The sequence below is a fragment of the Vicia villosa genome, linkage group LG2 (genome assembly GCF_029867415.1).
Source record: "Vicia villosa cultivar HV-30 ecotype Madison, WI linkage group LG2, Vvil1.0, whole genome shotgun sequence".
NCBI classification, from domain to species: Eukaryota; Viridiplantae; Streptophyta; class Magnoliopsida; order Fabales; family Fabaceae; genus Vicia; species Vicia villosa.
The window spans coordinates 22716530-22742232 of NC_081181.1; the positions used below are offsets into that span (position 1 = coordinate 22716530).

At 35.9% G+C, this 25703-nt stretch overlaps 2 protein-coding genes and 1 pseudogene across 2 annotated transcripts; all 3 read right to left on the bottom strand.

Moving 5' to 3' along the window:
* Positions 1 to 2418: 2418 nt before the first annotated feature.
* Positions 2419 to 7174, bottom strand: LOC131649606 (prefoldin subunit 6). Its single transcript, XM_058919359.1, has 5 exons — positions 7018 to 7174; positions 6866 to 6936; positions 6649 to 6773; positions 3303 to 3363; positions 2419 to 2707 (listed from the first exon to the last, which is right to left on the bottom strand). The coding sequence occupies exons 1-5, from the start codon at positions 7091 to 7093 to the stop codon at positions 2651 to 2653; spliced, it is 390 nt and encodes a 129-aa protein (XP_058775342.1). The 5' UTR covers positions 7094 to 7174; the 3' UTR covers positions 2419 to 2650.
* A 4449-nt stretch (positions 7175 to 11623) lies between these two features.
* LOC131648702 (uncharacterized) lies at positions 11624 to 12572 on the bottom strand. The gene is made up of 2 exons (XM_058918437.1): positions 12134 to 12572; positions 11624 to 11760 (listed from the first exon to the last, which is right to left on the bottom strand). Exons 1-2 carry the CDS (start codon positions 12570 to 12572, stop codon positions 11624 to 11626), a joined length of 576 nt encoding a protein of 191 aa, XP_058774420.1.
* Positions 12573 to 17354: 4782 nt separating this feature from the next.
* Positions 17355 to 19016, bottom strand: LOC131648703 (protein FAR1-RELATED SEQUENCE 11-like; annotated as a pseudogene).
* Between the last annotated feature and the right edge of the window lie 6687 nt (positions 19017 to 25703).

Genomic DNA, 25703 nt, shown 5'->3' on the forward strand with positions numbered 1-25703 from the left:
TTTGGGCTTATGTCTTATGAGTATTGGAAAGTCCTCGTGGTTAAAGCTGTACACTAAATGATGTATATACCAAATTATTCTGTTTGGGTTTGAATCTCTAAATTTAGTTAATACATAGATTTGGTTTTGGTGTAAATTTTTGTGTGAAGTGTATCTAGTTTTTTTTACCAAGTATAGTCTATTTTTTATATTCTGTGTCAATTATTCCAAGTTCTTTTTAATTTGTATTTGTTTTAATTGGCTAATATTAGGATACATAGGTCATAACTTGAAATGGAATCACAAACCGTTGTTAATGAAATTGAAGATGAAGTGCTCATGGTTGACTGGTTCTAGATTTCACATACATTCCTTTTACGTTTTTCTCTCTCACTGGTTTTTGTTAAAGAGCTCTAACATTGTACTATATTCTTTAACAAGTTTTTACTTAATGCAATTTTTTTCGTATTTTTTAAATTGCTCATATGTCATACTAATTAGTATAGAGATAATTTTTTTTCTCATACAAAAACACTAGTAGTATTTTAAGTATTATAATGTGTATTTCCCGTGTCATTCAACGAAGATGATCAAGGATTAGAGATAGAGATCTCAAAATATCGAGGTATTATAGTGTAACGCAGAAAATGCAATTTACTTAGATATACCAATTCCAAATGATGTTGAGATAAATATGATAGAAAATCTACAGCTCGATACATCTTTATGTTCAGAGAAACACCAATCTCTTGGTGTTTGAAGAAGGAACTGATAGTGGCGCTCACTTCTTGTGAAGCTGAGTATATTACAGCTTCGTTGTGTGTGTGTCAAGCCGTGTGGTTGAAAAATATGTTGAAGGAGCTTGGCAACGGAGATGTTGACGTTGTAGCGCTCATGGTTGATAACATTTTCACTATAAACCTGGCTAAGCATCCAATTGTACATGGGAGAAGCGAACATATTGAGATGAGATTTCATTATTTGAGAGAGCTTGTTAGCGAAGTAAGATTAAGGTTGTGGTATTGTAGAAGTGAAGACCAAAGATCCGATTTGCTGACCAAAGGAGTCTCGACTGAAATGTTCAAGAGATTGAAGAAGCTAATGGATATGGAAGATTTAGAGAGCTTGAATTAAGGTAGTGTGTTTAGAAATAATTCAAGTCAGTGCAATAGGTTGCAGTATTATATTTTAACAAATTACATCTTGTTATGTAGTGTTTAGTTTTAAATCAAACCATAATATAATTGATTGATAATTATGTCAACAGGTTACATTTGTTATTTGTTATTTTTGTGTAAATTCTAAGATAGTAGTTAAATGCAACCGGTTGACATAACCCATTACATCTTGGAGTTTGTTTGGTTTTTCTGTTTAATAATTGTACCTTAGTTGTATATATCCCTTTAGATATCTCATTAATAAAAATGCTCATATTTTCACACTTGTGAACTCACTCATTTTCTCCCACTCTCTCCCTCTCCACACTCAATTCTTCACCAACATTGTGATTTTAAGTTCAAGTGCTGAACTATTTTCTCAATTGGCTTATGCTATTTTTAGTGTCACTTTAATCGATACATAGCTTTTGAACATAAAAAATGACTTCTAGAGCAAAAAATGTTGAAATTGTTTGTCTTGTATTGGTGTCAAGACATTTCTCACTTGGGCTAGCATCTTCATGTTGAATGGTGTGTTAATGAATATATGCATGTTTCTAAAATTAAACATGGAGAGTTTATCTACTTCACTTCATTGTTTGAAATTGCAAACCGCTTTACTTGATACGGCTGAAATAGTGTATGTGGTCAACACTACAACTCCATCAGACCACAATTACGGATAGGCACAGAGCTAGAATCTCTTCTGTCATAGGAAGGAACTGTTGGTGCAACTTATGATTCCACCTTATCATATGTTGGACTTATTGATATTCACACGATTTATTCCATTGTTACAGGAAGTTGCAATAGTGTGCTATGTTCAAGAGTCAATATCAATACAATAGATAACCCACATCCAAATATCACCCTATCAAAACACGGATCATCAACAGACAATTAGAAACAGCTATGTTTTTACAAACACCAAACACAAGAAATACAAAGTGAGTGTTTATGCACTTTGCAAAGGAATGATTTAATGTGTAATGTATTGATTGAATAAAGCATTGTTTATGATGGGGCTTTTGAAGATGTTTATGCACTTTACAAAGAACAGATTTGGTTCTAGATTCTGTTACTTATTGCAAAATGAATGATTTACGGCTATTGCAAGGTTCATAGAGCTGATATCAATCTATTATGTCATTAATCTGATATTTTTTTTATTGATATGCCCTTTGCTTTAAGCGTTTAGGTGGACTAAATACAAAAAAAAAAAAAGTTACTAGTATATTTCAATTTTCAAGGTGTCGGAAAAAGATATTTAAACCAAAACAGGGAGACAAAATGGTAAACATCATCATACCAATCTAAAAGTGTGCTTGTTTGAGCAAAACTAGCATGTAAGAGTGGCTGCTATTCTTTCTTGCTTTGGCATCAAAAGCTACATTGGAAAATAAAAACAAGCACAATTCTAATGCACTACCTATGCACGGTAATGTTACAGACTTACAATGATCATAACAGTCGGAGACATAACTATGCCGTCCCTTTTGCTTCAAAAAAATAAACTATGCCTTTCCTTTACCAGCCTGAAGAGTCTGCATCTTTTGCTGCAATTTCATTATCTGCAATATGACATAACAGATTGACGCAAACGGTTACTTATATGGCACTTACCGAGTGGATTGCTGCACATGTAAAAATTAACACACTCTAAGTCTCTAACAAGCCAGCCAAAGGAAACATACTAATTCGGAGCAAATAAGTTTACAGTACACACCTTTGAAGAAAATAATTACAATCTTCTTCGACTAAAATACTCTTATTTATACATAGTGGAGTAGTGAAATAGAAAGACTAGATTGGTTGATATACAAATAAATACATGTATTATTGAAATGAAGTAATTAATAACATGAGACCGAGGAAATAGAAACATGACATGTTCTATGTTCTATTAATAACCGACGATCTAATCAAGCAATATAATGCACAAGGATACTTAATTTAATTTCAAAAGAAAAAAAACACATGAGGCCATTCAAGGGAAGAGGGTTGGAATTAAGACTACCCTAGATAAAACACAGAACCCACTATATGTTGTAACGTACGTTAGAGGCCAATCTAGTAGCTAGGATTTTCAAAATGTTATTCAATAATTCTTTTACATGAGAAATGATTAAAACCCAAAGCTTAAAAAGTTAAGTGAAAGTTACAAACCGTTTCTTTCCTGCTATTCTGCTTCTCTTCCAAATCTTGAACAGTGGAATCAAGACGCTTCCTATCACACACAAAGACCATGTAAGCTTATGTGTGATGATAATAATAGCAATAGCAATGCAAAAGATACCAAAACCAACCAAACCTAACAAAATCTAAAAAGATGACATAAATCATGAAGCAAACCAGCAACAACAAAACAGTAACACAATGAGTTTAGATGTTGGCTAGTGTGGTGTGCCTGGCCATATCATATCACAATAATTTGATAAGTTTAATGTTAGTGTCAATTGCCTAAACAACCCTCGATTTTTAGCTAGGCTTGAGATTGATAGCGTAAAGATTTGCAACAAAGCAAAAATGGCAAGTTAAACAACTTAACCTATTTCATGGTTAAATATTTTAAGCATAACCTACTAAATGGTATTTTCATGTATAATTTGTTTATTGTAGCCCTTAACTTAGATTCAAATACATCCCGACAGTTTATTAGTAAACAAGATTTAAAGCAGATTAGTTATGCAGATGCACAGCTGGGAAACAGGTGTTCAACATCAAGACCTTATGAGAGAAATACATTTAGATAGTAACAAAATGAAATTCAACTAGTGAATTGCTACATCAAACAATATGTATTGTCAAACAAATCAGAGAGAAGAGTAAGAAAATGCAAGAAAATAATCATGTATAGAACTGAAAGAAAGAATTTCCTAGCATTTTCAAGAGACTTACTATTCAGACAAAGAATGCCTAATCCGTTGTCCTTACAGTTTCTGCCCCTCCCGTTCACTCCCTTCCTTAGCTTCCCTAACTAATTAATCAAAGCTAGTTATCTATGACAAGGACCTGTAAACTTATTTGACTCATCCAAAAGGTGTAATCCTATACTCCTCTCCCATTTCTAATTTCACCAAACATAGACCTTCCTAACAGGGAGTTGCTGCCTATCAATACTCCCCCCCACCTTGAACGTGAAAATAAGGAAAGATTTCTTGAATGTCTGCTTCCAATTCCCAAGCTATCTTCACTTCAGGTAATGTCAGGACTTCCAATGTAAGGAGCGATCAAAATGATTGGCTACCACATAAAAGCATTTTTCCTTGCTTTTATTTGTTATGTTACTTTTGGTTTTATACAAACAGGTCCAACCTGCCGGATTTGCAAGAAGGAAGATATTTCTTTCTTCATTGAAGGATACATACTGAGAAATTTGATGCCACCAAAGAAAATGGAGATGACGTTCTGGAGAAAAAAATGGATGCCATCGGGTTGACTCTCACCGCAATACTCCCTCAGTCCCACAATACAATGTCATTCTAGCAACAACAAAAAAGTTTGTCCCTGCCTATAAGTCATTTTCTCTATAATACCCATTACTAATTAGTACTTCTATTTCCATTTCTTTTCCTATATGCCATTAATGAAGAATAATTGTATAAAGTATCACATAATTTCGGAAAAATATCACCTGCTGCCATTACTCTTCTGCCATCCCTACTGCCTATTACACGGAGGAAGGCAACCCTAACAAGTCAATCACAAAGCCCTTGGCAAGCAGATTATTGACAAGAAACAAGTTAGGCAATTCAGGTTAATTTAGCGCAGTTATGTATTAAAGGGCCAACCATTCATTTTTTTTCCAAATATGTGATTGATGAAGAAGCCGAACTGACTTGAGAGCAACTCAAGGGGAAATACTTGAGCAATATAGTGGAACTTGTGAAGGGGATGGATTTGGGAAGCTAGCATATCATCAATAAGTGGGTAGCATGAAGGAATGTATCCAAAAGTTTGAGGGGCTGACTTACCAGGTGAGATGCATGCTGGATGACTCGTACTATGGGAATTTTAACCGCAGACTGAAGGAGGGGAATTTAGGGGCAAGTCCAAAGCATGCAAATGTTGGGATCTCGGTCTTGCTAATAGCTCATGAATGCAACAAAAGCAGTAGCAACGAGCGCGGATGGCAGTAGCAGTGTTATCGATGGCGGATGGCGGACTTCCAAGGTCCCCCATATGGCGGCGTTAACAAAAGCAGTAGCAATGTTATTGAGGGCACTGCCATCCTTCACAAATGTAGCCATGGCATTGAGCCCAAAAACACCACCACCAATATCTGGCATGGTCGATATTTAACAACTTTGAGCAGTAGAGAGAAAATTACATGTAAAAAGAGAGGAAACTGGAATGGGTTGACAAATGCTGGGGCCAAAAACATTGTTGAGTTGAGTTCCATCATTTGCTCCAGCCTTGTAAGACGTGCATCCATTCCTATTTGATATTGGCTCCAACTCCCAATTGTCCTCTAGGTGTGACTCCAGTCTGGCCTCCATTCCAGAGTTACCAACCCGAGAAGAGAGAAATCGGTCGAGTTTGAGAAGAAAATATGCATGGTGACGGGGCAGTGCGGGGGAGGGTTTAAGCATTAGCTGCCCCGCCCCTGCCCCTAAACCCAATTGGGAGATGGGAGACTGGAGTCGCACCTAGTGTTCCTCATTTTCATCTTTTTTATTTAACAATAGCAACATAAAGACTTGAACCATGACTTCCTACAAACTATCCGAATTCCTCAGTACTAAACTTTTAGTGGATTAACATTTCCTGTCTGTAACGTCAATTACTTAAATGCAACCACATAGTTTTAAACAAAATATTTCTGTAATTTAGCAAATAACTCTTTTCCCATATTAAATTAAAAAAATCAAGCCTATGATAGTAATCATAGAAATTATAAACAATTATTTAAATGAAAAACCAGTTCATCATTTACAGGATGCAAGAAAAAAAAGTGATAAAACTCTTCCAGAGACAAAGATAGTAAAATTGGTAGTTTGTAAGTTAAAAATTGTGTTGTAGCCTTTTTGTCTATGAATAAATTACTTATTCTTCATCTTAGAAGAATATCTCTCTTTCCCATACCAAACAATAACAACAACCAAGTCTTATCCCATTCAGTGTGGTCGGCTACATGGATAAACTTTTGTCATAATGTTCTATCTAGGACTATGCTTCTATCAAAATCGTTAATCTCGTTATCCCACTAAGTTTTTCTAGGTCTTTCTCTATCTCTAGTTGTTTGACTTCTCTCCATCTGATCTCCTCTCCTTTTCCAGACCAAAAAAACAAAAAATACATATATAGCAAGATATCACAAAACAATACTTCCACTATGACAATATATAGTCACCGAAAACACAAAAGTGATTATTTAAGCCAGCTAATATACTAGCCCTAAATAATATAAAGAGATTTCATATGTATTAAAAAACACATGATTTATAGGGCAGATGAATTAAATCACTAGCAACATGAAGAAAACAAAAAAGTACTAGAAAAGAAGGTTTACAGTTCAGCAGAGATGTATTCGATTCTTTTTCGGACATTAGCATTGGCCTCAGCCAAATCTTGCTTAACAAGAACCGGTCCAATCAACTTGTAAACATTTGCATCTTCTTTCAATAAATCCAGCTCCTACAGAAACACAATTAAACAAAACAATCAGTGAAACATTTTCTTCAAAGTTTGATAAAAACCCTAATAAATGGATCATTTGCAAAAGGTACCTTAAGGACGAGTTCATTTTCACCAAGCTGGATAGTGTACTTCTTTCTGACTTGGTGATTCTTGGCAATATCTGAAAAAAAGTTGTCGATTTTGAAGGAATTAGGAGAAAAGTGTAACAAATCAAATAGAGGGGCAATATCTGAATTTTTACCCTTTTGAAGTTTGCTGAGATCGTTTGCTTTGTTCTCCAATTCGCGTTGAAGATCTCTAATGTTGGAAGAACTCATGTTGTGAATTGCGAACTCCTTCCTTCGCTTTCACAAGAACTATTTTCTGAATTTTATATGGGGATTTTGTTTTGGGGTTTATGTAATGTCTAAATGGGCTAAGAGCTCATGGGAGTTAGTTTTTGCACCTGTTTATTTTCTCATACACCGAAGCTATTCATTATTTTTCTCCTCAACATAAGAGATATTTAGGGTCAAAAATAATTATATATTTCGTTTATAATTTAGATGAAATAAATATTTAAATGATAGATTACACTAAAACTAAAATACATTTAGATTGTGTAATACGGTGGGAGAACTGACTTTTTGAAATGTTGCAGATAGCAAGAGTCGCCACCGACTTTTATTTTATCCAATTGAAAAAGCTAAAAGAACAGAAAAAGACATTTTATAAGACATTTAGATTGCAAAAGGAAGAAATTATAAAAACAAATTTTTGATCTTTCGTAAAAGTTTATGCAATAGCAACAATACAACTTAAATAATTAGGATTTTCTAAATATAAAATGGATTTGGACCACTTTTGAAAAAAAATACAAAACATTAGGATAATAAATTAGATGATTGTTATTGTACCCTAATATTAAAATTGATAAGCGTTCTTAAGCTATGCTAATTTCTTGATCGTTGTTTTGGACTTAAAGTTAGGCATCCAAACAATACTCCTGGGGCCATAAGGAACTTTTTTCAGCAAGATTTAAATTTTAAGTGTCACATGTCAGGATCTGGATTCTCTAACGTTATGGCGGGAACGTTAGAGTGACTTTGAGTTACTTTCAACCGTTTGATCTCTCAATCCGTCATGATTCTCCCACATGGTTTTTCTTTACACAAAAAATTAAAATAAGTAAAAGATAGTGTTCTAGACCGGCACAATCACCCTTATTGGACCAATCCAGCCTTCGGCCCAAGGCATCCTGGACACGCGCGTGACAGCCTTCCCCGGCCCGTTCCGGGCAAACACCAAAGACAACCGACCACGAGAGAGCCTCGTGCCCGGTAAGCGGCCAGCTCATGCGTTACCTAAATCCACGCCTTAGAAAGAGGAGCCGATTTCGCTTACGGATACCCTATAAATAGCCCTCTAATCCCATAGGGCAAGGTAATCTTTTTCTTACCCCAAAATTCTCTCACTTTGTTGTAACTTGTGGAACATATACTTACTTTGGCATCGGAGTGCCTTGCAGGTACAACCCTTTTTTTCCCTCTCAACCGTTCCGGACTTTAAGCCTTCTTTGTTGCTGGCCATCTGATCTGCTCGGTAAGATCAGTGGCGCCGTCTGTGGGAATCGAACCCACGTACGCGTATTCCGAGTACAACCAAATATCCATGTCAAAAACGGACAAAAAGTATACGGCCTTCATGACCGAATCGGGCAACTACTACTATAACGTAATGCCTTTCGGTCTGAAAAATGCCGGAGCTACGTACCAACGAATGATGAACAAAGTATTCTAGGCGGAGATCGGAGACATGCTCGAAGTCTACATGGACGACATGATCGTCAAATCCCAAGAGGAAATCGACCATGCCGCCCATCTCAAGAAGGTCTTCGAACAAGCCCGGAAATGCAAAATGAGATTCAATCCCGAGAAATGCACCTTCGGAGTCCAAGCAGGAAAATTTCTCGGGTTTTACCTAACCGAACGGGGGATCGAGGAAAATCCGGACAAGTGCAGAGCCTTTTCGGAGTTCCCAACGCCAAACTCTAAAAAATCCATCCAGTCCCTGAACGGCATGCTCACATCACTGTCCCGATTCGTAGCCAAGTCAGCCAGCACGCCCTCCCACTCTTCAAACTCCTCCGAAAGGAGACAACTTTCGAATGGACGGAGGAATACGAGCGCGCTCTAGCTCACCTCAAGCAGGCCCTCTCACGCCCGCCCGTGCTCTCGAGGCCCGAATTCGGAGAAATTCTCTATCTTTACCTGGTCGTCGCTACCGAGGCAGTCAGCGCCGCTCTCATCCGAGAAACTCTGGGAGGTCAAAGACCCATTTATTTCACAAGCAAAGGGCTCCAAGGCCCAGAAATCAGGTACCAGCAGATCGAGAAAGTCGCCCTCACACTAATCACAACAGCCAAGAGACTAAGGCACTACTTCTTGGCACACACTGTGGTCGTGTGCACCGAACAGCCCATAAAATAGCTCTTAGGTCGTCCCGACATGGCCAGAAGAATGCTCCTCTGGTCCCTGGAACTCTCGGAATTCGACATAAAGTACGAGGGAAGGAAGGCGCTAAAAGCACAGGTCCTAGCAGACTTCGTAGCTGAGATGGCCTTCCCGGACACGACGACATGCAACGCTCGGAAATGGACCCTGTACGTGGACGGAGCCTCCAGCCCGTTTGGAAGCAGAGCGGGCATCATCTTAGAAAACGAAGAAGGAACGCTAATAGAAGTATCGTTATCGTTCTCCTTTCCAACCTCCAACAACCAAGCAGAATACGAAGCACTGCTCACAGGGCTACGCCTCGCCGACGACTTGGACGCCGAGGAGATCGAAGTATTCACCGACTCTCAACTGGTAGCTTCGCACATCTCCGGAGAATACCAAGTCAAAAGCGACCATCTCGCCGGATACTTGAGCCTCGTGCGCGAAAAGATGGCCCGGTTCAAGAGCGCCATAGTAAAACATATCCCCAGGGAGCATAACGTCCGAGCGGATGTTCCGTCGAAACTCGCCAGCACAAGGAATAAAGGGGGCAATAAGTTCGTGATCCAGGAAATACTGCCCACACCCAGCACCGAACCCCTGAACGGGCTAATGCTCGTCAGCGCGATCGGAGACGCGTCTTGATAGATGGCCCCCGTATACAACTATCTCACGAGCGACCTCCTGCCGAGTGATCCCAAGGAAGCCTCCATAATCAGGAGAAGAGTCTGCTCGTACGTCCTAGTCGAAGATCGGCTCTACCGACGAGGGTTCTCCATACCCCTCCTCAAAAGCGTCGACGAGGGCACCGTCCCCCACATACTCCGAGAAATACACGAAGGCATCAACTCCCAACACCTAGGGGGAAGATCCCTCGCCAGGAAAGCGCTCCGAGTCGGGTACTATTGACCCACCATGTAGTACGACGCCAAAGAATACGTAAAGAAATGTGACAAGTGCCAACGCTTTAGGGACATGCACCTCGCACCCCCTAGCGAACTCAAGTCTTTGTCATCCCCCTGGCCGTTCGCGTGGTGGGGCATGGACCTCCTCGGCCCATTCGTGACCGAGAGCAATCAGAACAAATACCTCATAGTCGCAGTCGACTACTTCACCAAATGGATCGAAGCCGAATCATTGGCCAAAATCACGTCTCTGAACGTACTACGTTTCTATAAAAGGAACATCCTCGCCCAGTTCAGAATACCCCTGGCTATCATCACCGAAAACGGCACCCAGTTTACCGACGGGTGCTTCCAGGAGTTCGTGACAAAGTTAGGAACTAAGCAACACTTCACGTCAGTCGAACACCCCCAGACCAACGGGCAAGCCGAGGCCGCTAACAGAGTAATTCTGAGGGGCATCAAAAGAAGACTGGACGAAATCAAAAAGGGGTGGGTCGAGGAGCTACACAGCGTCATCTGGGCCTACCGCACCACCCCCATTCTACAACTGGGGAGACTCCCTTTCGACTTACTTAAGGGACAAAAGCTGTGATCCCCGTCGAAGTACATGTGCCCACTAGGCGCATCGAGGAACCCCTTGAAATGGAAGGCAACCTCGAGGCGATTAGAGAAGAGCTCGACCTAGTCGAAGAAATTCAAATAGGAGCCGCTATGCGCAAAGCTTCACTCAAACAAAAAATCCCCCTAAGACACGACGCAAAGGTCATTAAATGAGAATTCGAGGTAGACAACCTAGTACTCAAAAGAAACCACAAGGACTCCCGGGAAGGCAAACTGGGAGGGCCCCTATCGCGTCCGAGCGAAGACCGAAAATGGGGCATATTACTTAGAGAACTTACAAGGAGAAGAACTCGCTCGACCTTGGAACACCGAAAAACTCAAGCAATATTACAGCTAAAACATAGGTGCGGCCCGGGTACATGCTGAGCACCTAAAGAAATAAAACAAAAAGACAGAAGTCCGCTCTCTTAAACGAGCAGACTCTTTGTCCTTCGGGGGGGCGAATACCGAGCACTCCCGTCGTAAACAAGTACCATGACGGTAGAGCACCCCGCTCGCGAGGGGACCGTTCACGCCATGAGGGTCGGAACTCAGCATAACGAGACCCGAGACTCACCCTCGCCAGGCACATGTCCCCGACAATCGACCACAGTTCCACACACAGGGCGATTGATACACTACAGTCGAGAAAATCTTCCAATTAAACAAAAACAAACATACACGCGAAAAGCACAACAACAATACTTTATTCATCATCCATGAGAATTACAAAGTACACATCAAATAAAAGAAAAACGCATTATTCTGCCTGACGGGCGAACTCCTCCGAATGGAGATACTGATACCAATCCTCGTCCCACTCAGTCTTAGAACCGTCAGCATTGACCACGACTCTCACACCTGAAGACTAAGCCTGCGCGTCCAAACCCCGTGCCCCCCGACGACGAGAAGCAGATCCGATTGAAACCTTCTTCTCCTTCACCTCCTTCAATCCGCGGGAATGTGAGGTTGAAGAAACTTTTCCTCCCTTAGCGCCACTCATTCCTGCGTAAAAATGAATAAAGAAAGGTCCATGAGACCTCCTTTTATAGAAGAAGAAGAAAGGGGATAGAAACACTTGGGAAACAGAAAAAGTAATCAAAGGACAAAGACGTTGGGAACCAGCGACACGCTGTCCAAGGAGTCAAAACGCATGCACACAGACTCCAAGAAACGGGCACAACAAATAATAACGTTAAAAACTAAGTACTTGCTAATTAAAACGGGCAAAAAGCCCGGAAATGTGCCCAACTACGGCCATGAAGACCGAGCTGGTAATGTGCTTACAAAATCAAAACGGGGGCATACTCCCCGGAATAGCATTACAGAACGAGGGCTCGCAGGCCAAATACTTAAACACAGAAAAACCCTCATACACCTTCTGCCATCTGGATGTCCTCGGCCTCCTGAGTCACTGGCTCTTCCCCAAAGTTCGGAGAGACGATCTGAACCCCCTCCACACGGTGATATGGCCCGGTCCCCTCGGTCACCAATTCCACCCCAGGATTCTTCAACTTAAGATGGGCCACAGTAGAATTGTAGGTGTCCTCGGCAGCAGCGACACAATCGCCCCCCAAGACTCTGATGTACTGGATCAAATCTGCCCGGGTCAAAAGAGCTCTCTCCTCCTCCGTCTCATCCTCAGCAGGAGCCTGAGATCGACGAAGAGAAGCCTCCTTCACCGAGGAAGACAACATCGCCCCATACAGAGTCCGAGAGAGCAAAGTATACTGGCCCTGCACGTCTAACAGAGCATCCTCTTTTGCACTCAACCGAGCGTTCACGGTCGCCAGCTCCTCGCCCTGCTCCTTCAGCATCTGGTCCCGTTCCGCCAGAGCAGACGCCTTTACCTTGACGTCCTCCTCGAGCAGTCTCACCGCCTCTGCGGACAAGAGCGCCAAACCAGCATACAGGGTAGCCAGCTCGAGAACCCAGACCACAACTTGAGTGTTCTCTTTACCTTGAGTTTTCTCTTATTACTCTGATTAGAGACTTAACAAAATAAAAAAGTGATAGTTTTTTTTATTGGTGTATTAAATTTGATTCCTCATGAATAATTATTAAGCTTCTATATGTGTACCATTTTTATTACACATTTATACAAATGATATTTAAATGGTTAGGAAAAAAATAAAAAAAATAAAAGGTGTGTTCATAGTTCATGGATACAATTTATTTAAAAATAAAAATATTACAGACGGCATAACTGTCGATAAAGTTATCTAATCACAAATTTTATCGCACTAACATTTTCCACGATCTATTCAAGGTTTGACCGTGGGTAACTACCGCGGGCTTTATAAACCGTCGGTAGTAGTTACTGAGGAGGCTTTTACTGAGGACTATGTGACTCCCTTGGGTAATTTCGCTTTACCCACAATTTTCTTCTATTATAGACGGCTTTTGACCGTGGGTATTGGAAAACTTTCTTGTAGTGTGATCAATTGTAGGCGGAGTCCACACCTCTGAGTTATTATTAGCAGTGTAAGAGTTACGCTCCTCTCTATCTAAAAACCAATCGTTCAATTATGATAAGCTTGTAAACCAATCCTCATAGCATCTTCTCGAGTATCCTACAAAACCACATTATTCCTAATTCTCCAAAGAGACTTAACCAAAACAGCAAATCTACCTGCATCCCTACGGTCCTCACGACTACAAACATAAAAATAGGGGACTTAGCATCGTGGAAAATATGTAAACGAGGTTCGATTATAGAAGACAGACCTGCTTCCAAAAATTAGTAAAAATAGGACAAAATTAGTCGATTTATGACTATTTCTATATTATGTCACATGTAACTTGCAGTTAAAATTTTGCTCAGGCTGCGTAAAATTTCTAGCTCCACCACTACATATAGGCGTGTCTATCCAGAATACTCTAGTAGCCTAAGTACTCCCTCATACAAATCTCATGAAGAGTTTCTATTACCTCCCCCGTCTCTAAATTTATTTTTCAAATTCATTAATAAGAGTTTTTTTTACTAAGTTCTTCCACATATTTAATCCTTATATTCTCAACGAGCTGGAAAGTCTAATCCTTTAAAGTATAATTAACACCATAAATCTTTACTGTAAATTTATATACCATCATTTTCCATAAAAACAATTTATCGTAATTTATATGAATTTAATGGATATGCATTGACTTGACTGTCACCCGATAGAAAAATTAACAATATGCTATGTTATTGAATTTTTTTAAAATAAAAATATGATGTAGCTAGAATTTGTATTCTATATATTTTATATGGATTTAATGGATATGCAACCACATGCAAAACCAGCAATACTTTTGCCCTAAATATTGAATTATTTTAAAATTTATATCTTTGACTTTTAGAGACAACACGGTGATAATTTTAATTTCCAATGAAAAAATTCATGAATTTAATCTCAAATGCTCCTCTTATATTTAAATATTTTTTCTATAATAAATTAATAATTTTATTTCAGTTTAGTTGGAAATTATTTACAGTATTTAAGAAGATTAATCATCTCTTAAGTGACTATGTGATTTCTAGTAGACAATTGTGTTATTTAAACATTTGAATTGTTTATCTTCATAACACTAATAAGAATGACCTTTGGTACTACTCAGTGGTAGTTGTATGAATAAAAAAAATTAAAGAATAGGCCATGGATCGTCCTTATAAATAATGTTGCACAAAGACCCTTTTATTGGTATTGTGACAAAAATGTTTTTGTTCATTTTGATGGTGCCAACTATTAACCGGTAAAAAATGATGTCATCAATGTTTGTCTACTTCCCAACTTATATTTTCTAACACTGGAAAAAGGAATTGTAGTTCATTTTTAGAAAGTTGATCCCATTTCTTTTGGACCACAAATCTTACTCTAAATTTCTGAATCTCACCATCTGAAAGGGTCTTTACAAAGTTAATCTCACTCTTTAATATATACATAAAATTCTACTTATATTTTTAAACCACTCTGTTATATTTATTCTAATAGTAATGGCTGATTTAATTTTCACAACTCTGAAAATTCTTTATTCATATTTCTTTCTGTAATATTTCAATGGTAATTTATTGCAAATTGCAAGTGGGAGAGGACATTTGTTGCTAATTGATCTAAGGGCAACTAAGATGCATATGCTCTATGCATGATCAAGTAATATAGTACTGTATTGGACAAAAGTTCTTAGAGTCTCGACATCAATGAATTGAAGAAAATTTGTACTAATAAAATTATTCTATATAAATAAATGTTTACTCATATTATTTCATAAATAATTTATTCACTAATATTTTATTTTCTTTTAGGTGCACTAAGACTCAATAGTTTTCATAGAATTTGTTAATTTGCTTATACATATTAAAAAAATTTATATGTTTATTAAGGATAATTATCGATACAAATTATTTTTTTATCAAAAACAATAATTTATTATCAAATAAATTTACTAAATAATTATTTATATAAATTATGAAACAATTCCAATAGTTCAAATTTACTTCAATTCATTGATGTGGTGGGTTAAGAACTTTTTTTCTAATACACTAGTTTGAAATATTTAATAATATTTAAATGTAATTCCTATTTCCATTTTAACCTATTTTCTATTTCCTTTATTGATATGAATTTATTGCTAATTGAAAATATAAGGGCAACTAAGATGCATATGCTCACCACCCATGGCTGGGGCAATAATTATATAATCTCAAAATTAGAAACTTCTCAGTATTTTACTTTTATAAATTTTTAGGATTAAAACTATTTTTTATGAACAACAGAAATTCTCAGTATTTTACTTTAAAAATGTTTTGGATTAATTTTTTTATTATTTTTCTTCTTCATGCATATAATAAAGAATAAAGTAGAAGAAAAAAAGACAAAGATGCACCAACAATTTTTATTCAAATATTTCTTCGGATAATACATAAAACTACCACTTTATTTAATAGATCATGGCTATGAAGATAATAATATTAATTATTTTCATCTTTTGCAGCAGCTGGGATGGTGGTGGTGTCTGATGGGATGGCGGCGACAGGGGGAGCATCACCACCACATGGTGGATGGATGCATGGACAGTTGTTGAAACACTTTGGAAGAACATCCGTTTCAGAAGTGATGGTTTGGGAGACAATAAAAATTGCAATCGCAGCAAGAAGGAGAAAGAAAGTAATAGTTTTCATGATATTCATGTTCTTTTGCATTTCAAGCTAAGTGAGATGAAAGATTGAATTGAATGGATGGGGTGATTTTATAGAAGGGAAATACAATTAGGTGTATCATTCATATTTACCGTAATAATTAAAGAAAGTACTATTAAATATCACATTATTTACATAAAAACTATCTATCTCTCATTATAATGGTCCGAACACTTTATTGAACTGCTATATTTTTCGGTTCACTATTTTACTTGTTCGACCGATTGAAACGGTCCGGGTTTTAAAAGAATGCTACTATATCAATAACATCTTATAATCAACATTTTTGTGGATATTTTGTGAATTTCTAGAAGACATCATGGAGGTCTTTCATTGGTGAATATAACATATTTGCTCAACTAATTAATTAAACATATTATAAAGGAGTATATTATAGAATTAGTGATGATATCATTTTATTTTATTTAGATTTAGATGTATTTAATTGTATTAATTGTATTTAAACTTACCAATTGAATTTAATCTTAAATGCATTTATGATTCTCTTGTTTGATGATTTTTAACTTTTAATCTTCCAATTAAAAAACTAAATTTTTGGTTTGAAATTTGGTTGACTTGCTCCAATTTTGTAAACTTGGCAACAATTAATAGCATAAAAAAATTATTTTCTTTAATGACGTGACATTAATAACTAAGAAACCTTATAATTAATTTTTGGGTTAATAGTTGTTTACCCCCTGTAATATGAGCGTGTTTTGGTTTACCCCCCTACCGTTGCCAAAGGCAGGTTTTGGCAACGGTTTTTTTGAAAAAACCGTTGCCAAAAGGTAGGGAGGGGGAAAAGCAAAATTCGCTAACATTACAGGGGGTTGAATTACTATTAACCCTTAATTTTTTTATGGGTTCTTCTATCCAATGCCCTCAGGGCCCTGTTTAAGGAGCATTAATTTAACTATGGCCCCACCCATTTAATTTTGGAATAAACAATTGTTAAGTTTGACCATTAAAATATCAAGGGTTCTGCTATCCAGTGCCCCCCTCAGGGCACTGTTTAAGGAGCATTAATTTAGCTATGGCCCCACCCATTTAATTTTGGAATAAACAATCGTTAAGTTTGACCATTAAAATATCAAAGATTCACATGCGCGTGAGCCAATATTGCCGTTTCGGATATCTTTTTCTTCTCTTGGTTATAATTATTATGAAACAAATGATAGTAAATAATAAACAAAAAAAACAACTGGAGATTTTTTTTGAAAAAACTACTAAAGACTATTTTTCTTAAAAGTTGAAAACAAAATGAAACTATAAATTAAAACACACATGTAGCCAAAATGATAATACTAACAAAACTAACGGTACGAGATACAAACACAAATATTCAAATATTAAAGTAATAAAAAAAACTTAAACAAAATAGGACTAAATCTTCATCCATCTTAAGTATCACCTTCCATCTTTAAATTCTTAGAGACACTATTCCATGATACGAAGCTTGTTCCTGTTTAAAAAAATGAAAACAAAAATTAATTTTAATTAGTAACAAGTACAAAAAATTCGAAAAATAAATAACTTTTTAAATAAAAAATATGCACCTAAACTTTTGAAAGAAGAATCGGGTTTAAATTTGCATCTTCACAAGCTTTCTTCTTCTTGTGATTGTTCTTCTTTTTCTCTTTTAGAGGACATGTAGCAATGTGATGTCCTAGACCTTTGCACAATCCACAAGTGTTCATGTTATGTGATAACTCTTTGCTCCCTTTAAGACGTCTTCGTTTGGGATGACCTTTTGGTTTAGACTTTGGAGGACAATGAACTTCATTATTGCAATCTATTACTTCTTCCTCAATGACAACATTAACTTGAGGATCTATTTCATCACCGTTGAGTGGTGTTTGAAACCGCCACCGCGATGGCAAGTAGTTAGAAGGAATTTCATGGCAATTAAATTTGTTTTATTAAATAAAAAACTTCAACTATATAAAGAAGAAAAAAATGTAAGTATAGAAATTACCTTTATTAACCAACGAAATGCGGATGTTGTTTCGTTTCGTAAGAGTGCACATCCGAAAAGTACAGTTTTTCCATGACCATTCATACCCACAAATATACCAAATGACATTTCTTATGCATTGACCTTGTATGTAGTATCAAATACAACAACATCACCATATTGTTGGTACCAATCAAAACAAGAAGCAGGAGACCAAAAAATATGTTGTAACTTTCTTTCTTCATCAAGAGTATAAGCATACTGAAATTTAGAACAACTCTTTTTTGTATCCTCACAATACTTCAGAAGGTCCATAACATCACTTATTTCAACTTTTTTATTAGCTTTCAAAAATAAATTGCGAATGTCCTTCTTCATAAATGGAAGATAACCATGCTTGACATTTTTATCTAGCTCTATGACACACATTATTTGTCTAGCTGAAAGCCCTCCTTCTTTTAATAAGAAAATGCATTCATAATCATCTTCTAAGATAGTTCGATAAGCCGGTAAAAATCGCACCTCGAATTGGGTTAGCAAATCATGGTTATGTTCAACAACAAACTTTGTAATGCGCCATTCACTTGGAAATATATCATGAGACTTTTGTAATAAAATTCTCAAATGAGCTTTACGTTCACACTTTGATGTTTCTCTTTTTCTATGTTCTTTTGATGGTTCTATGATTTTCAAGGGGACTTTACCTTCACGATGGCAAAAAAAATCATGCCTGCTAATAATTCCATTTTGTTTGATGAATCTACCCTTTTTAATCGAGAACCCATGTTGATATTCATATTTCTTGTAAAAGACAAATGCTTCTTCTTCACTAAGAAAAATTTGACCAACAAAAGAAATAGTATTTGTCTCATTACTCCCTCCATCACTAACAACTTCTTCTAAAAACTCGTTTATCTCAACATTATGACTAGAAGGTACGAGATTTTCTTTCTCAATACTACTACCAATATCACCTTCTAACACGTCTTTCGCCGCAATATTACAATCAAAATGTTCAACGATTGTTTCTGAATAATCATTCTCCACAGAAAAATCTTCCACGGGACATTCATTGAAATCAAAATTTCTTATAGTGTTACTCATGTCTATAGAAGTACTAATATCCATTATGCTATTATCATCTACAAATATATCAAAACAATAATTATATTAATACACACACTGTAACATTGTATCATACAAATAGCTTATTTATATTACTATCTACAAGTAACAAATGTATATCTTATATCACTATCTACAACTACAAATTTATTTAAATCAAAAGTGTGAGAAATAAAAAAACAATAATTATATCTCTATAAACACTATATCATACATATAAGAAATAATTAAATTAAAGCTTAAGAATATTACATGTAAGCATGAGAATTTGATTGCCTTTGTGTTGAATTGAAGCATTTAGATTTTCATTTTCATTAACATTCTACTGAAAATTTGTGAGTAGAGAGAACCAACAAAAATTTCATTGCTCTTTTGTGTACAATATATATTGTAGAGTGAGTGGGTTCCACTAAAACCATAACTAGTTAAAACGTTTTAGCTTCTTTTTTTAACATTTATTTAAGAAAAAATAATATTCTGGTTATAAGCAAAATAAAAAACAAAAATTTTAAGAGAGAAAAGCATAAACGTTTTTTTAAGAAAGAGAAAAAGAAAAGCGTGTGTATTCACTTTATAATAGGAGAGTTTGTTAGTATACAAACTAGTGGGATACTCGTGCGTTCGCACGAGTACCGGTAGGGTACACGCATTTGTTTCTAAAATATAATAAAAATAAATAATTTTTTAAAAATAGATAATATATAAAAATATTTGAATCAATAATATAAATATTTTTTATATAAATATTATTTTTGTTTTAGAATTATTGTCAAAAATATTTAAAGTAAAGTTGTTGTATTATTATTAAATATTTTGATCAGCAACTTCATGTTCCCGTTATTATTCAATATTTTGATCAGTAATTTCATGTCTATGTTATTATTAAATATATTTTGATTAGTAACTTCATGTTGCTTTTAATATTCAATATTTTGATCAGTAACTTCATGTTTTTGTTAATATTCAATATTTTGATCAGTAATTTAAGATTTCTGTTAATATTCAATATTTTGATGAGTAATTTTATGTTCCCGTTAATATTCAATATTTTGATTAGTAACTTTATGTTCTCGTTAATATTCAATAGTTTGATCAATAACGTCAAGTTCTCATTAATATTCAACCGTTTAATTAGTAACTTAATGTTCTCGTTAATATTCAATAGTTTTATCAATAACTTCATGACTTAGTAATATTGGAATAATAGTTTAGTATGGTTACCCATGCGTTCACACGGTACTGGTGTGTTACTCGTGCACTCGCACAAGTATTGATGTGTTATGCGCATTTGTTTTCAAAGATATAATAAAAATGAAATAAATTAGTATAAAGCAACACATTTTTCTCGTGTTTGGATTAATACATTATTTTTACTTTAGTTTTCTTTCATTGTACAAAAAATACAATAACACGTGCGTTCACACGAATTTTGGTATGGTTACCCGTGCGTTCACACGGTACTAGTGTGTTACTCGTACGTTCACACGATACTGGTGTGTTACCCGTGCGTTCACACGATATTGGTGTGTTACATGCATTTGTGTTTAAAGATATAATAAAGAAATGAAAAAAGACAAAATTGTGTAACCAAAATAATTTATTATTTTTAAAAGAGATAATAAATTGGTTTCTATAATTTCTTTCGTTTATAAAAACTATTTGAATTAACAATATAATTATTCATTTATATAAATATTTTTGTTTTGGAATTATTTATAAAATGTATTTAAATCTATAGTAAATTTGTTTCCGTTATTATTCAATATTAAATCAATAGTTTAATATCAATATTATATCGTGTACTATATCAGTCCCCGTTTGTTCGCACGCATAATTGAGTGGTACGCACAATTTTGTTTTTGAAATGTGATAAACATTTAAATAAGAAAATGTTACTGATTAATGAACAGTAAATTAAAATGTTACTGATTGAATGAGTCAAATAATTTAAATTGATGGTGATTTTAAATTTGATATTATGTATTTACATATTATCTGTGCTCAACTTTATAAATAATAAATTTACAATAAATTAATATAAATGAATGATTGTGGATTTGTGATTTTTTTAAATAAACATGTACAATATAAATAAATTCAAATATAAAAACATTATCAATATATGTTTATGAGTATTTTTATTTATTTTATATAATATATTTACTTATTATTATGTTCACCTTTTGTAAAAACAATGAGGCTGCATTTTAAAATTTTTTTTTCTAAATTTTATTTAAGATCGAAGTGTTAAAAATCTATTTAAATTTAAATTAATGAATTGAATTTTGAATAAATAAATATTTGGGACAAATCAGTTAATGAATATGACTTATCAATTATTTATTCAATAAAAAAATTAAATAGTTGGTTTGATATGGTGATGAATAATTTTTTAAAATATAATAAAATTAAAATAAAATAAAAGACAAAATTACCTAAGCAAAAGAATTTATTATTTTTAAAAGAGATAATGAATTGGTATCTATTTTTTTTCTGTAGTATGTAAAAATATTTAAATCAAACAATATATTTTTCTCTTCTATAAATATTACTTTTATTTTGACATTATTAATAAAAATATTTAGGTGAATAGTAAATTTATTCCAGTTATTATTTAATATTTCAATCAGTTGCTTCATTTCTTAATTTCATATGAGAAAAATCACTCTAATCTTTCCACAACAAGCCACGTGTCTAGCCTAACATTCCACCATTTTATTTTGAAATGTTCCATGTTTTTATTTTTCCTCTCTTTCTCTCTTCCATCTATTATCATATTCTTCTTTCAATTGTTTGCAATTCCACGACAGTTACACATTAACAATCTCACAACCTCTTATTCTTCTTCTTCCTACTTTTCTTTGTGTTTTATATTCTTCTTCGTAATGATTATTGTTGACAGTGTTTTATTTTATTTATTTATTTAGCATCACTAACATCGTTATTATGGTTTTTGTTTCTGATAAGTTTCGAAACAACGAAATAGTGTGAATTATCTTAGCATAAGGTGAGTTTCTTCTTCATCCATTTTTTTTTCTTTTTTCTCTCAGATCTGGCTTTTTTGTTGTTACTGAGTGGTGATGAAGAGATCGTACTTCTTTAATTGGTTTTTTTGTTTGATTTGTAGATTTCGTCTAAAATCTAGGTTTTTTTGGTGTTGTTACTCACTGGTAAATATGGTTTTTGTTTGATATTCAATTCTTTCTCTCCCCTTATGTATGTGCGTAAAACATATTATCAAAAATGGTATTTCTTTAAACTTAGAATCATTTTTTTTTTGTTTTGTATTTTTTACAACTTAATTTCTATTTTTTATGTTTCAAAATTTCAAGCTCCTACATTTGTTCCTCTTTCAGTTTTTCTTCAGATCTATAAAAGATTATGGATGGGATTTGATGTAATATCCTAATATTATTTCAAGAGATTAAATATTAGGAATAACTATTTAGTTAGAATGTAACTAAATGGCACTATGGTGAATAAGGTATAGTTGAGGGGTGTTTTGGTCTATGCACCTAATAATTAGACTTAAGGGAGTGTTTGGCTTGTGTTGTCTTTGATCATTTGTAACAAAAACAAAATTTAGGAGAAGAAGAAGAAGAAAACGTGAGAGGAGAGGAAGGAAGAAGAAGACCCATTCAACATTCTACCTTGCATGCTCCTTTGATTCAGCAACATCCTTCATCTACTCCTGATTTTCGCAGCTCCTACTGCTCCTCTTAAAGGTGAGTCTCATAGATAGAGACCTTGGGGTATCCTATGGGGTTTATGCTATTTTGGGGTTAAGGGTTTTTGAGAGTAAATGCTTTAATGATCCTACAAATGCATGTTTATACCCTCCATTACGATAATAATGAGTATATGTATGTTTACTATAGCTTGTTATTTGATTATCAATGGTTGCATGTAGAAATTTGGGGCTTGGGGATCCCAAATGCGTTTATGCATTTTGCTGATTTTGCAGAGTTCACTGCAGCGAACTTTCATTCGCTGTAGCGAATGGTTCACTGTAGCGAACTGTGTAGCGAATAAACCTGGGAGTTGAATTAATTTATTCGCTGTAGCGAACTTTCATTCGCTGTAGCGAATCGGGGCTTCACTGGGAGTTCGCTGTAGCGAACTAACCTGGTTTTGAGAAAGTTTGCTTCTGTTTGAGTTCGCTGTAGCGAATTAGTCTGATACAGAATTGATAATTCTCCCATATGAGTGCAGTTTCGCTTCGTATCGGAATTGAAGGCCTCTTATGACTTATATGACGTGTTGGCATGTACCTTGAATGTATGAGACCATGATATGATCCCCATCCTACTTGTATGCATGTATGTTTGAAGAAATGCAATTGTGGATTATGTTATGATGTGATCTTTGTTACTCATTCGTTCTGGTTGAACATTCGGAGACACCTTGCCTGTGTGGCCTATTTATGTGGTGGTATGCTTGAATCGGAGTGGGCCTAGGTTATTAGGGGGTAAATCGCATAGGACACTTAATACCGTTGCAATGTGCATGTGGAAGTCTTCAAGAGCGTTTCTCCACTAGCCGTTAACACATTGGCATTCTCGGTATGTTCTACACACCTATCATTGTGATGTGCATGTGGAGGTCTTATAGAGCGTTTCTCCACTAGACGTTAACACATCCGCGTGCTTGGTATGGTGGAGAGGTAATGCCATGTAGGCAATATTACCTTTGATCCACCTCTAGTGATGCCATGTAGGTAAGATCACTAGGTTTTCGCCCGGTGGGCTCGTATTATCAAGATGGCGTATTTGCACTAGCTGTTAACACATAGGCGTATAGACAAAGATGGGGTCGGGTGCCACTTAGGCAACGTCGCGGCTGTAACTCGTCTCGGATGGAATCCATTTAGGAAGTAAATCCGATTTGTCTTGCGGTGTGCATGTGCAAGTATCTTGATGCGATGTACGGGTGTAACTCACTGAGGGTGTGGATTGCGTAGCCTAATGAGTGGGTTGTAACTTACTCCTATATTCCTCGTACACGGGTACGGGTTTGCATACGGTGATTTTGACTATGTGTGTAACACCCCATACATAACTGACTAGTATATTATGCATGAAACGTTAAAATTGATATTGAGTACATACACAAGTCAAGGTACAATATTTGATCCATATAAAATACAGCATGGAAATCTACTAAGAAGCATAATACATGAATCTTCAATGGATCTTGCACAGCGGAATGTCAAAACCAACGAGGTCTTCGAGCCAACACCACTTCAAGCCATCAATCTGAACCTGCTATCTATCAAAAGCTACTAAACTGCACCTGAAAAAGATAAGTTGATTGGGGTGAGATTACTAAATCTCAGTGAGTCCTCCTATCCTATGGGTCCACTCGGATCTACAGGGTACATGCATCAAAACCAAATCCACCATTGATCCGGGGTTTATCCTCACATCCGGTACAAGTACGGAGAAAACAAGGAATCGTCCACCATAGGAATCATCATATCACAAGTATACAAACACGTATGCCAAAACCCATACCCGTGTAGGGGAATCCAGAAGCGCGTTAATGCCTCGACTAGGTTATAAAACACACCCTCGATGGGTTACCTCCCATGAATATATGTCAAGAGACTTGTACAAGCACACTGCAAGAATGATTAGACGGGTTCGCACAAGCCTATATATCCACGAGATGACCTTAGCCTAATTGGCGTCATAGTCCCATTAACCATCTTCACGCACGTGTGTTAACGCCGAGTACAAAATACGCCATCTTGACACACGGGCCCACCGGGCGAAAGCCTAGTGCTTAGTCTACTTGACTTCACTAGAGGTGGTTTACCTGTTATGCGTAGGCCTACTTAGCCGCATAACGCCACCATACCGAGCACACAAGTGTGTTAACGCCAAGTGAGTAAAAAGCCCTGTACGACACTCACAAACACATTGCAACGGTAGCTCAGGTGTGAGCCCCAATGATCATAAGATCGAGCTATAACATGGACCACAAAGTCCGGGACACTCCATTGACCACAAGGTCGGAGTCATGTTCCCAACCTAGCCCCCGGCCCGCTTCGATTCAAGCATACACACGCATAACAAGCGCTAAGTCACACAATACAATCAATGCCGATCGTTTAACTAAAACGACGGTGTCAACAGGATTTCATGCACATCACATAAATGCATATCATCTCAAACATGGATATAATATTCATAATAGCAATAGGCATTCTATTTAATGCATGATATAATAATTAATAACAATCGGAAAGACATAAATCCTCATGATAATTAATATTCTGGTTTGGGGACCAATTTGATTAGAAAGTATACGTCGCTAGCTTTCCAACGATATAAAGTTTGCGCGAAACGGACTTACGACGCAAAAGTTACGAATTTCTAAAGTTTGCTGATTTTTGCACTTTTTGCCCAGGGTAACCGTTTACCCAGAGGTCAGTAACAGGTTACTGGCATGCAAAATGCCCAGTAATGCAATTTTCTATAGAGTAACCGGTTACCCAGAAGCCAGTAACCGATTACCTTGAAGCAGAATCAATTTTTCTGCATTTTAAGGGTTCTAAACCAGTCCCAAATGCTTCTAATTGATTCTCAGCATCACCTATATCATTTCCACGAATTTTAACATGCAACACTGATCAAGATATACCAGCCATTGACTAATCAAAAACAGCTAACAATTAACACAATTAAC

Coding starts and splice junctions, on each gene's coding strand:
- LOC131649606 (XM_058919359.1), bottom strand. CDS start 7,093: ATGAGTTCTTCCAACATTAGAGATCTTCAACGCGAATTGGAGAACAAA. Junction 6,937..7,017: donor TCTCAGCAAACTTCAAAAGG/GTAAAAATTCAG, acceptor ACTTTTTTTCAG/ATATTGCCAAGAATCACCAA. Junction 2,708..3,302: donor AGAATAGCAGGAAAGAAACG/GTTTGTAACTTT, acceptor GTCATATTGCAG/ATAATGAAATTGCAGCAAAA.
- LOC131648702 (XM_058918437.1), bottom strand. CDS start 12,572: ATGCTGAAGGAGCAGGGCGAGGAGCTGGCGACCGTGAACGCTCGGTTG. Junction 11,761..12,133: donor GGACATCCAGATGGCAGAAG/GTGTATGAGGGT, acceptor ATTTTTACGCAG/GAATGAGTGGCGCTAAGGGA.